Source organism: Corvus brachyrhynchos, unplaced genomic scaffold (assembly GCF_000691975.1).
Source record: "Corvus brachyrhynchos isolate BGI_N302 unplaced genomic scaffold, ASM69197v1 scaffold467, whole genome shotgun sequence".
NCBI lineage: Eukaryota > Metazoa > Chordata > Aves > Passeriformes > Corvidae > Corvus > Corvus brachyrhynchos.
In genome coordinates, this window is record NW_008239309.1 from 2,903,550 (window position 1) to 2,916,439 (window position 12,890).

At 38.8% G+C, this 12,890-nt stretch overlaps 1 protein-coding gene across 1 annotated transcript in view; it reads left to right on the forward strand.

Annotated features, from left to right (window-relative positions):
• Positions 1-12,890, forward strand: part of SMARCA2 (SWI/SNF related, matrix associated, actin dependent regulator of chromatin, subfamily a, member 2) — a 119,227-nt gene that overhangs the window by 63,018 nt on the left and 43,319 nt on the right. Inside the window, exons 23-28 of the mRNA XM_017740656.1 lie at positions 1-85; positions 984-1,030; positions 2,394-2,560; positions 6,197-6,360; positions 7,088-7,315; positions 11,083-11,160. The exon at positions 1-85 is cut by the window's left edge and continues 1 nt beyond it. Of these exons, the coding sequence (XP_017596145.1) occupies positions 1-85; positions 984-1,030; positions 2,394-2,560; positions 6,197-6,360; positions 7,088-7,315; positions 11,083-11,160 (769 nt within the window). The remainder of the gene's footprint in view (positions 86-983; positions 1,031-2,393; positions 2,561-6,196; positions 6,361-7,087; positions 7,316-11,082; positions 11,161-12,890) is intronic.

Sequence of the window (12,890 nt, forward strand, 5' to 3'; positions counted from 1 at the left end):
AAAAGGTGGAGCAAAAACTCTTATGAACACTATCATGCAATTGAGAAAGATATGCAATCACCCATACATGTTCCAACACATTGAGGTAAGACTGATAGGTTAGGTTTTGAGAGTTGTTTTTATTCAGATGGCTAAAATAATCGAAAACTGCTGCTAAAGCTTATGTATATGGAAGGGGGCATTTCTGTCCAAATAATTTATACTGGAAAGGAAAGATTTGGAAAAAAAACATTTATTATAGTCAACAAGTGCCATCTTTGTATTGATAATCCAAAGTCTAGTTTTAAAGTATTTAATTTTATGGAACAGTGTCTTTAAAAAGTGAGGGGTTTTTTTGTTAATTTAAGACAACCCAGAGCAACTTAGTATCCACATACACCAACCTTATGACATACAGACACTAGTTCAAAATATCATGTGTAGAATCTTTGTAATTAGCAGACTGCTAATCTTCTACAGTGCCAATTAAAATTGTTCTAATCCATCCATCTTGTTTTTTCAGCAAAAATGTACTATCTATATAACATCTCTCAATAGGATCTAAGTACATAAATATATCTGAAAAGATAGAAAGTGTCATAGATATCTATGTTTATGAAAATATAATTAAGTACCTACTGTGATGTATTATTATTAATTATTATTATTATTGTAGTTTTCATTCTTCGTTATCTTGTATGCTGAGTAATTAAACTGAGTAATTTGCAGATGGATCGTCTACTAATTAGTGTAAGTTAGTTAGTATTCTACTGTATTTGTAATCTGGTAAAATGTATGCTGCAGAAGTCACTTCTTCATGAATTTTAAATAATAGTATAGGAAAATATTAAGCAGAGCACTGTTGCCACAAGGTGGCTTCTGAGAGTATGAACATCATTGAACTCAAACCTCAACACTCATATATTTAATTTGATTTCTATAAGAAAGTGTAATTTTTGGTTACTGTGTAGTTTGTAATATGTTTATTGCTTATAACTTTGCAGGAGTCCTTCGCTGAACATCTGGGCTACTCAAATGGTGTCATTAATGGGTAACTCTTCCTGTTTTTCCTCCTGTCCATAGTGTTGTATTGGAATTAATGATCACAGTCTTTTTCTGGAAGCTACATGTCAGCAAACTCAAGCAGTTCATACAAAGGCAGAGGAAGTACAGGGCACATATGTAAATCAAAACCTATTAGTACTAGAAGTGTTACAAGATCTTTTCATGACTGTCCGACTCTTTCACGATGGCAGGCAGAAAAGACTCGTGTCTTCCTTTCCCCTTATTTTGGAATAATACACCATTTGAAATTCATTGGGATGACTCTAGAGATATCTGTTAGGATTTTCTTCTCTCTCTTGTTACTTTTGCCTTCTACTTTACCTTCTTTACTATCTTTATTCCAAATTAAAGTAGCATTTCTTCCATTATCAGAAATGAAGAAGATTTGTTTTGTTTTTCTTGACACGTTGGGCAACTGTCAGGTTAATAGATGCTTTCTAAACAAAAAATGTATATCATCCACCTAACTTTCTTCCTGTATAGGTGTTAATGACAATTCTTTTCTTTTTTTTTCTTACCTAGTATACCAGGCTGTTTGTCTCCTTAGCTAGAATACCAGAATACTTGTCTCCTAAACAGTTTAGTCTTTGGCTGATTACAGATGTGTGCATATCAGAAGGCTCTGTACCTTCTGGATTTTGTACCATTGCTAATGATAAGTTGTATTTTGAGAGTACAGACTCAACGTTAGAGAAAAGTTGCATGAAGTTTGTTTCTCTAAAGTATATCACTGTGATGCTGATTTAGACATCCTGTTTACTTCTGCTCATTTTCTGTTTTATGGGTTGAATTTCAGTGCTGAGAGTCAATTTGGAATTCTTTGCATTAGAAGACAAAAGTGTAGCTAATCAAAGCAGGTGAACACTGTTCAGGACAACTAAAGTTGTATGGCTAAAGAGTATATCCTATGTCAGACTCCTGCCGCTGTCTCCGTATATTAGTTCAGTTTGCAGTATTTCACTTCCATGTGCGTAATAGTTGAGTGGAAAGGGGGTTGTTTCCAACATACGACCGATGCATACAATTTGAAACTGCAGTTGCAATTGAAAGTTGTTTTTAATGCCAGTTGAAAATTAAATAGCAGGTGAATGTCTTAGCTTATACAATGCTTATCTGGCTGAGAAATAACGTTTGTTTTAATAAATAATGAAAAAGAATTGAATTTCATAAAGATATTCTGTGTGATTGAAAGTCAGGACAGATTTTGTAATTGAAGAAAAATCAGGAAATTATTAGTCTTGTTTAGATTAAGTAAATTAGTCTTTTTGTTATATTCTGACATGATAATGACTACAGACTTTCAAATGGGGGCTTATTCTGGCATTTACTGTGCTGCTTCTCTCCAACAGAGCTGAACTTTATCGGGCCTCAGGGAAGTTTGAACTACTCGATCGTATTCTACCAAAGTTACGAGCTACTAACCATCGTGTGCTTCTTTTCTGTCAAATGACATCACTCATGACCATTATGGAAGACTACTTTGCATTTCGAAATTTCCTTTACCTGCGTCTTGATGGTAAGCTAAATGCAGAAAAAGGATAAATAATAAAGTAGGAGGTAGCATCCTTCATTAGTTTGGGCATGGGAGCCTTGGGTTCTCCTCCCAGTGTTTCCATAACAGTGCTGTGTTATCACTATACAAAAGTGTAAACAGGTTCGAAACTATTTTATAATTCTGCAAGTGTGTTTACCATGAAATTATGGCAGTAGACCCTTCAGGGGCAGTTTACTAGAATTTCCCATATTCTTCCAGACAAGGTACTGAGAAAGACATACTTTTGCTTCTGTCGGTAGAAGTAATTTTCTCTGTCTCTTTCATTGTTTTCTTTTATCTGTTTAACCTGCAGACCATTTGGTCAATGGATTCTTTTGATAAAGACTCAGGTCCATTCCAGGAGTGCAGATTATGTATAAATTTGCTGCTTAAAGGCTCATCTCTTTTTCACACAGGGTTTAAAATCCAGGGTCCCCATTAGTCATCACTATTTAAGTTGCCTGAAAGTATTCTCATGATAAGAGATGATAATGCCTCTATTCCAATGGAATAAATTCATTTTTATCTGTTTAAAATTCAACTGCTATTCTTCACGGGATAGCTGAATTTCAGCATCGTGCCTGAATTTCACAGGAATATAAAAAGCCTCAATTTCTTCATATGTAGATATGTTTTATTACATTAAATAAAAAGAGGATTTAGAAACATTGTAGATACCAATATCTTTATTTTGTTTAATATCTCTGTTGAGTGTTCAATATCTTTGTGCATGATCTGGATGAGGAGATTGAATGTACCCTCAGTAGATTCAGAGATGACACCAAGTTGGATGTGAGTGTAGACCTGCTGGAGGGCAGGAAGGCTCCGCAGAGGAATCTGGACAGGCTGGATCAATGAGCCAAGGCCAGTGGTGTGAGGTTCAACAAGGCCCCGTGCCGGGTCCTGCCCTTGGGTCACAACAACCCCAGGCAGTGCCACAGGCTGGGGCAGAGTGGCTGCAAAGCTGCCCACAGGAAAAGGACCTGGGGGTGCTGGTGCCAGCAGCTGAACATGAGCCAGGGTGTGCCCAGGTGGCCAAGAAGGCCAATGGCATCCTGGCCTGTACCAGCAACAGTGTGGCCAGCAGGACCAGGGCAGGGATTGTCCCCCTCTACTGAGTGAGTACCCACTGGAGAGGCCATACTGCCAGTTCTGGGTCCAGTTCTGGGTCCTGCGCTCCAAGAAAGACATGGAAGTGCTGGAGCGTGTCCAGAGAAGGGCAACAGACCTGATGAAGGGGCTGGAACACCAGTCCTATGAGGAGCAGCTGATGGAGTTGAGGTTGTTTAGCCTGGAGAAAAGGAGGCTGAGGGGGGACCTTATCACTCTCTACAGCTCCCCAAAAGGAGGGTGTATCCAGATGGGGGTTGGGCTCTTTTTCCAGGCAACCAGTGACAGGACAAGAGGACACAGTCTCAAGCTGCACCAGGGGAGGTTCCGATTGGACATTAGGAGGTATTTCTTCACAGAAGGGGTGATTGGGCATTGGAATACCTAGGGAGGGGGTGGAGTAACTACCCTGGATGTGTTACTGTCCCTGGAGGTGTTTAAGGAAAGACTGGATGTGGCACTCAGTGCCGTGGTCTGGTTGACAAGGTGGTGTTTGATCAAAGGTTGGAGTCAATGATCTCACAGGTCTTTTCCAATCTATTTGATTCTCTAATTGATTCCTGCAATTCTATGAAAGGAAAACTAAAAATAGTGAATCCCACCTGAGTCTTAAATCTGTTTGAAAGAAGTTTCCATTTTGGTCTTCTTCCATGTTGATGATCTCTGCCTCATACTGAGCTTATTAAATAGTGGTCATTTTTACTTAATGTTTTATCTCACACATTATAGTATTACTAATGCCAGCAGCATTTATCAGAATACTTTTTTAACAGAGAAGCAATGATTTAAGATAAATATAGAGAACAGTGTAAGTGAGACTTGAAGTTTCTTCTGAATGTTTTTTAACAGCATTTTAAATTGACTCTTAGCTTCACACTTTATTCAGAAGAAAAAGTAATACCAAGAAATAGTCTCATCCTTTGCAAATATTAATGAACGTGAAGTTGAACCAATATTATCCTTGAATGTAAAATGGGATTATGAAATGGACACATAAATGAGCTGTCTCACTGTGCCATGGAATGACAAAACCGTCTGAAGAACATATTAGCATGCTAAGAAGCCCCTCTTCACACCTCTGGCCTGCATGTGTTTTAAAACTTCTATTCAAGAAAGATAAATTACATTGCATTTTAATTGTTTTAGATTACTTTACATCATGTATTTTTGAATGAATTATTTTTCAGGCCAGAATGTTTGTGGCAAGACATAGTATGGTAAATACACCTCATTGTCTTTTTCGGGTCGTTCATTAAATTAGATAAACTCTTTCTCCTCCAGTTTCATAATAACAGATATCTTCTCTACATGGATCCAATCTATCCAGGTTCTGTCCAGCTGTCTTCTTGCATGGAGTATTTCCTACCCAATTCATGTGTTTATTGTGGGGTTCACTGGGTCAGCAGTGGGCCGGCAGTTTGGCTGTGTGATTGTGGTGTCTACAGGTGGCATGGAGTTAATTTTCCTCCTAGCGGCCCATATAGTGCTGTGCTTTGCATTTGTGGCTCAGCAGGGTTTGTAACACCACCAGTGATGTCACACAGTGTTTGGCTATTGCTGAGCAGCACTTGCAGTGTCAAGGCTTTCTCTCCAAACACCCCTCACCCCCAAGGCCAGCAGGCTGCATTGAATTGGGACCCAGATGAGACAGCTGACCCAAGGTGACCAAAGGGTTGTGAACAGCAGTAAAACCTGAGGGAAAAGAAGAGGATGCAGGGACATTACTTGTTACAGCATTTGTCTTCCCAATTAGTCATTACAGGCGTTGAGGCCCTGCTTCCCAGGAAGTGGCTGGACATCTGGTTGCTGATGGGAAGTTGTAAATAAATTCCTCCTCTTGTCCTTGCGTACACGCCTTTCACTTTTACTAAGCTGCCTTTATCTCAGCATAGGAGCTTTTCTGTCTTATTTCCTCCCCATAAACTGCTGAGTTTGGGAAGGCAGGGGGTTGTATCTGGAAACTAGCTGGGGAACAACCCACCATAGTAGTAAAAAAAATTTTGTAATTTCGTCTTCTGTACATATATCACCCTCAAGATGGGACATTTTAAGAATTCTCAGTCTTTTAGTATTAACTATGACTCCGAAGGCAAATAGTGACATTTTGATAAATCTCGATATAAGTAGTATAAGTATTTTAAAAATATTTAATGTTGCTGTAGCCAGAAGGCATTAATCAAAACTAGAGCTCTCTTCTGTTTGTATATATTAGCTTCAATTGAAATTTATGTGAGTCATAAAAAGGTATAACAATGTTAGCCAACATTTTAAGATCTACTTTAGGAATGTCAAAACAAATGCATTAGAAGAGACCTTTAGAAGTCCATCTTGTAGGTGTGATAGGCAGTTGACCTAAACATTCATGGCCAGTGTTACGGAAAATGTGTCAGAGGTGTCAAAATGTAGTGCATTAAAATAACCCTTTCCCATGTACTTTTAGCAACAGACGTTGTATTTATATTATTGCAGTTCACATCTTTATTATACAATATTTCTATTTTTTTTTAGGCACAACAAAATCAGAGGATCGAGCTGCTCTGTTGAAGAAGTTCAATGAACCTGGATCACAATACTTTATCTTCTTACTGAGTACAAGGGCTGGAGGGCTAGGCTTAAATCTCCAGGCTGCTGACACTGTTATTATCTTTGACAGTGACTGGAACCCTCATCAGGTTATTTTTATTTTCTTACCTTCGTGAAATGTGCAAAGAATACATGATGCTTTTTTGAGTTGCTTCTTTAAATAGATGATACAGCTTGGGATGAAAGGAAAAAATCCAAATAGGAGATAAAATGCTTCTTTGAGAGGAATTAGTGAGGCAAACTGCCACAATGAGGAAATGTTTTGGTTTTAATTGGTTTGCTAGTTCTGTGCCTGCATATATATTTTATCTGAGTCTCGGGGTATCCTCTGTGCTAGGAGTGTTACAAACCTGCTTCATTTGTATAACTGGACTCATTCTTTAACCGTTAGGATACAATAACCAGCTCCCTAGTCTTTGGTAGATAGTTTGCAATACTTTAGTAAAGGCTATGCTGAATGCTACCTGTCTCACAAAATTCGGTGACCGTGTGAGTGCAGTAGTCTTGGTCTGAGGCACTGATCTTACTCTGGTGGTTAGTAGTAAATACAGATCACCAGGAAAAGAGGATATCGTACCACTTAGGCTTATTTGAAAAGGCCAGAAGAGGTAACTGAATTATGTCTTTGCCACCTTTTTTTTTCTTTTTGTAAGAAAGTACGTAACTATGTGGTGTTTTCAGCTGTTGTGCAAGTATATGCAAATCACATCGTACTCAATAGCAACATGTAAAGTAAGGGAAGCAAGACTAAGAAGAGTTTGAATATCTGTGTTCACTCTCTCTGTTAAGTTATTCTCTGTGTTCTTTGCCTAATAGGACTTGCAGGCCCAGGATAGAGCTCACCGAATTGGTCAGCAGAATGAAGTTAGAGTCCTGCGACTGTGCACTGTGAACAGTGTGGAAGAGAAGATACTTGCTGCAGCAAAGTATAAGCTGAATGTAGATCAAAAAGTTATTCAGGCAGGAATGTTTGATCAGAAATCTTCAAGCCATGAACGGAGAGCGTTCCTACAAGCTATACTGGAGCACGAAGAAGAAAATGAGGTAAGGGAGTTAGAAATAATTGCTAAGAGAGAGTTTCAGGAAGTACTGACTCTTCTTTTATTCGTCATTTACAAAGATTGTCATAACTCTTGAAATTAGAAATGTCATTATAATTCTTACCATCCAGTCAGAAAAATAACTTAATTTTTTTCTTCTTTTATGGTCACAGTAATAGGCTGTAACCTAGTGGTTATGATGTCATGGTTATGATTAAATCTTAGTGTAGAATTAGGCATTGAATTGTAACTTAAAACCCATTTTGGCAAACAATTGCATTCAAACAAAGTTTTTCCAGAACAGATTACAGACCAGCTCCTAAGTCCAATATATATGTTAAACTAGGCAGTTTGATTTTCAGACATGCTGAGCAGCTAGTACTACCTAGTTTCAGTCTTGAAGGACATGGTTATTGTGCTTCTTTTGGAACCTAGTTAAGAGTTAAGATCTGCTTTGATGTGCCTTGGGCTTAGGACAAGCCAGAAAGTAACTGTTTCTTTCTGGTGCTGTGTCCAGCCTGAACTTCTCATCACCACTTCCTCTTTGAGAAATAACTAGCTGTTTAAAAACAGCTGTCAAGTCTTTCCTTACAATAGTGGTAAGTGAGGTTATAGAGTCATTGAGTGCCTGTCTTTTCATTGTGTTCTTCTGTGGAACTGTGAGTGTGGAATGATGAACCTATTCTTTCACCTGTCACTGCAAAACTCTTCTCTTAATTGGAGCAAAATTCAGTATCAGTGTGCCTTGTATGTCTGAATAAGGTGCACACTGATAGAAGATTCTGTAGCCTGTGTTTCACTGGCATCCTTCATTACATGAAGTAAAGTTTCAAAGATCGAGGAGTTTAGTTCTTCAGTCATTAATCCTTTTGTGTAAACTCTGCATTGTGAATATAGAAAATGTCTCAGTTTTGGAGACAAAATTTTAGGAGGAAGCGCTCTGGAATGATTACCTCCTCCAAAGGGAAAAGGGCCTCCCCTCTTTGTCCGTCAGTGGGACAGGTCGGTAACAACAAGTGAAAGTGGAGAAAAACCCCAAACTGTTCATTAACACCAAACAAAACAGGGTAGAACAGGAAAAAACCCCTCAAAATACAACAAATGCCCAGAGAGGGAACAAACACACGGGCTCGGACCAGCCAGGGCCACCCCACAGGCTCCCTGGACTGGCAAGGAGGGAAAGGAGGCAGTGAGGCAAGGGAAGGGAAGAGAAAAAAAACAACAGAACCTTTTTCCAGCTGGTGGCAGCAAAAGAAACCCAAAGAGCAGCACAGCGCTCCCGGCGCACTCCCTTCCGCACCCCACGGAGCCCGAGAGCCCCCGAGCCGTTGGCCCCCATCCATTGAACCGACCTGCACCCAGGTCCTGTGGCTCCGGCCCTGCCCCCCGGGTCCATCTTACAGACAAAATGTCCTTGGGCATTAAGCAGATGGTTAAGGAATAAAGCATGAGTAAGATGAAATTTTGTATTGTTTTAGTATTTTTCATAGAAATTAAAGAAGAGTGGCAAGCATTTTTATCAGTGATTGTCTTTTATTTGTGGTGTTAATGCAGAAATTTGATGATATACATATGTACCACTTTTCATTAAGTAAACCTGTAGTTCTAAAGCAACCCACACTACCTATACGAGTAGATAGGTAAACTTGATACCAGCAGACATTTTCAGTAGTCCTATGAATTTTTTTTAAATTAGGTGTGCATTTGTTTCCGAAGCATTTATCTGACAGTGTTTCAGAAGTCAGGGCTGTAGCTCAGGCCTCTGTGACATGCCTTATTTTGTAGATGACTTAAGAACAAGTTGTTTCTTGTGTGTTGTTCAAATATACTTGGTCTCCAAAGAAAGCAGATTTTTAAAAAGTTTCTTTTCCATAGCCCAGTATCAGTCTTTACAGCATTTAAGATGCTGCAGAATGACTTGTAGCTGAAGCTTTCAAAGTAATGCTTCTTTGTGAACAGAGACTATGCAAAACTCTGCCCAAACACTCAAACTCTTGAGTACTAAGAGGAATTGAATTTGCACCATCCTTCGCTGGTCACCCTTACTCCTTCATTGCAGCAGCACTCAGTATCAAACGGGAGATTGACGGGAAAAAAATAAATCTCTCAATTAAAAGTTAAATTATTAACAATATTGACACACATTTGACTTGCAAATGTGGAGTAGCACATCTAACAAAGATACTGTTTACTGAACATCTAGTTAAATATTCCCATGCTAAGCATGCTTCAAACTTCTCACACTTTTATGTAGAGTACTATGTTCTGTTCATACTTTCTTAGTAGCTTTTTTTAAATTTCAGTTATTTTTCTTTCTTCTTTCTTCTTTTTGATCTGTTTTTTCTTTTAGCAGTACTAGATAAAGCAGAGAGGTAGTTTCTGTGTATTTAGAAAGATTCTTTAGAATAATAGCAGTGTACAACAACTGATTATAAGTAACTTGTTCATAGAGTAATTTTTTGTTTGCGCTTGAGTTTATCCATAATTTTTTTTCTACCAAGCCTACCTGCTTGGCAACAGGATTATTCAGCATAACTGCTGATAATGTGGACACTGTTATTACAGCTTCTACTGTGGGATCACTTTTTTTTTTTTAGGTCAAAAGTTACTCTGAGATAATAAGGAAGTATGTGGAACTTTCATGATGGTCACATTTATAAAAGAATCTTTTTTTCTTTGTGTGTGTAACCACGTGATTTCCTTTTTGTGAACACTGAAGGAGCAGTGACTAGAAGTGAGAAGACCTAGCTCTCGTAATCACTTTCCCAGTTGCCTGGTTCATGTTACAATTTAAATTATATGCTGATCAAGGTACAAAGGCGTTCCTTGAGAATAGCATTAATGAAAACTGTTTTGGGTTTTTTTCTGAGGTGTAGAAATCCTGACACTGGAGGGAAGATAAGATGTGTGGATATATAAATGACTTCTTATTTCTGAAAAAAAGCTACAGGATATTAGCTTTTCAGATGCTGCATGCAGCATTCTGTACTCTCATTAAGCTGGGTTCAAAACATGAGTTTTTGGCAAGAATTACAGGTCTGTAGTATACTGTAATATAGGTTCAGAAAACCACGTGTAGAATAACCTGTTTCCTGTGGTTTCAGAATAATTCGGGGAGGAAGAGTGAACACTGAGGGCTTTGTTTTAAAATGGGTATCATAACTGTTTCAGGTTTAACGTTTTCCATTGAACACTACAGTTCTAAATTGTTTTTCTAGTGTCTGTTTCTGTTTTTATGAAATAATCCATTTTGTCTGCAGTAAAATGTTCACATCTGAGTTCATAAGCAAAAAATGGTCAAGAGAAAGTGATTCAGCAGGGTTATTTTCCAGTATAAAAACATGTTTCATTGTTTTCATTTAATCAGAAATTTTTCATTCCCCTGGCTTTGATGGGAAAGACCTCAAAATGTAGAATGGTATTTCTGAAGGAGTACTGTAGAATAGCAGAACAGAAACACATCCATTTTAACCAAAGCACTAAATGTGCTTCTGACCCAGGAAAACCACAACCCAAAATTTCCTGGTTGTGTATTTGCTCATTTCCTCATTCTTGAATTTTGAAGGTGGTAATAAGTCTCATTTGTCACTCTTAGTATGTTATTTTGTTACTTCTGAATAGCTAAACACTTCAAAAGTTTTCATTTCAGTTTTAAGTGCTGCACATATGTTGTCAGCGAGAGAGGGTCAGTGGAGCTCTGAGCTGATAGAGGCTGTTACTTCTAGGTGCATGTGAGTACTTTCTAATAATTTTATCCGTCTTTCTAACCAGGAAGAAGATGAAGTTCCTGATGATGAGACTCTGAATCAGATGATTGCTCGACGTGAGGAGGAATTTGATCTCTTTATGGTAAGGATGGTATAATCATAAATAAATTATCTTCTCTAGTGTTTTTAACAAAGACCATAATCTTTTTGTCACTCAAGTTTTTCAAAACTTTACTGGAGAAACAGGTTTTATTTACTTGCATTGTTCATCTGAGGAAAGAAGTGTAGTCTGCTTAAATACAGAGTTGCTCAAATGACAGAAAGACTTCAGAAATGCTTGCTGTCAGTGGAACAGTTGACAGTCTGGAGGAAGAATTTCACACAACCTGAGAAATTTAGAGTGCAAAAATGTTACTCACAGTTTGGCTTGCTAATTCTGCAGCATATGTTTACTATTCAACATTTCTTCCTACTTTCGGCCTTCAGTAATGGCAAGGACAACTACAGAACCTTAACAAGGCAGTAAATTAGTAGACTAACAGTGCTGTTTTCTTGGTGAGTTAACTGGGATATTGTTGATGGTGTTGTCAAGAATCCAGTTAGCTGCGTGTCTGCTGCTACAACTGTTGAACAGTTACCAAAATAGAGGTAGTGGTTCAAATGTGAGCCACTCCTTTTTATTAGTACTTCCTTTTTTGTCTATGCTACTGCAGCACTGATGGAATAATTACTCAAATGTCTTTGTAGGTATTGCTCTTGCCTTTTATTGTTTGTACAATCTGAGGATTGCTAGAGGACCTCTGGGTTTCACTGACACCAGTACAGGGCAGTACTTAAGTACTGAAGGTAAAGCACCATGCCCTCTACAGAGGCTGCTTTGTTCTGCAAGATGGAACAAGAGAGACACTTGTATGTGCATAAATGGAAGTGTATAAGGTGGTGACCACAGAAACAACTGCTGATAGGACCACAGCAAAACCTGTGTAACCAATACAGGTTTTTAGTCCCTCATTGTCTTCTGCTCAAGGATTCATCTGTAAAAATTTGCTGTTACACAAGTGTGCAGCAGTCCTTTTCACGTAAGTGACAATTGTTTGGGTACACTGTTGGAAAAGGCCATATTACCCCATACGACTGTTACTTTGCCATTGCTGACTTGCCAGTTTAGTGCTTTTGTGCTAAGCTTCATTAAGTCTTAGCTCAGAACTGATACCACTAAAGCCAAGTTGCACAGAAAGTGAGTGCTTACAGACACCTGTCTTTTTAAACTTTCCATCAGTGATTTGGGTGTAAGGAGATTTACATGACATTTACATGACAAGAGGTAGCCATTTGATCAGAAAAAAAAAAATTCATCTGAGTTACTGACTGAACATACCCTGAGTTCTGTGGAAGTGGGTTTGCTGCTGGAAAAGAGCCTCTGATTTCTCCTTCAAACCCAGAAGGAAAGAGCTAATCCATAGTTGAAAGTAGCTGGTGAATTTATGCCTGTTTGCTTCAACTTTTAGTACTAAGTTTGAGGGCTATAAAACAGATTGTAAAACAGTTGGGGAGCCTAGAGTGAAGACAGTTTTCACAGAATATGGTGAGTTAGAAGGGAACCACAAGGGTCGATTCCACCTGGCTCTGCACAGGACGTTCCCAAGAGTCACACCATGTGCCTGAGTGCACTGTGCAAACACTTCTTGAACTCTGCCAGGCTGGTGCTGTGACCACTGCCATGGGAAACCTCTTCTAGTGCCCAGCCACCCTCTGGGGGAAGAACCTTTTCCTGATACCCAGCCTAAACCTCCCCTTACAAAGCTTCAGGCCATTCCCTCAGGTCCTGTCACTGTCACCATAGAGAAGAGATCAGAGTCTGCCCCTGCTCTT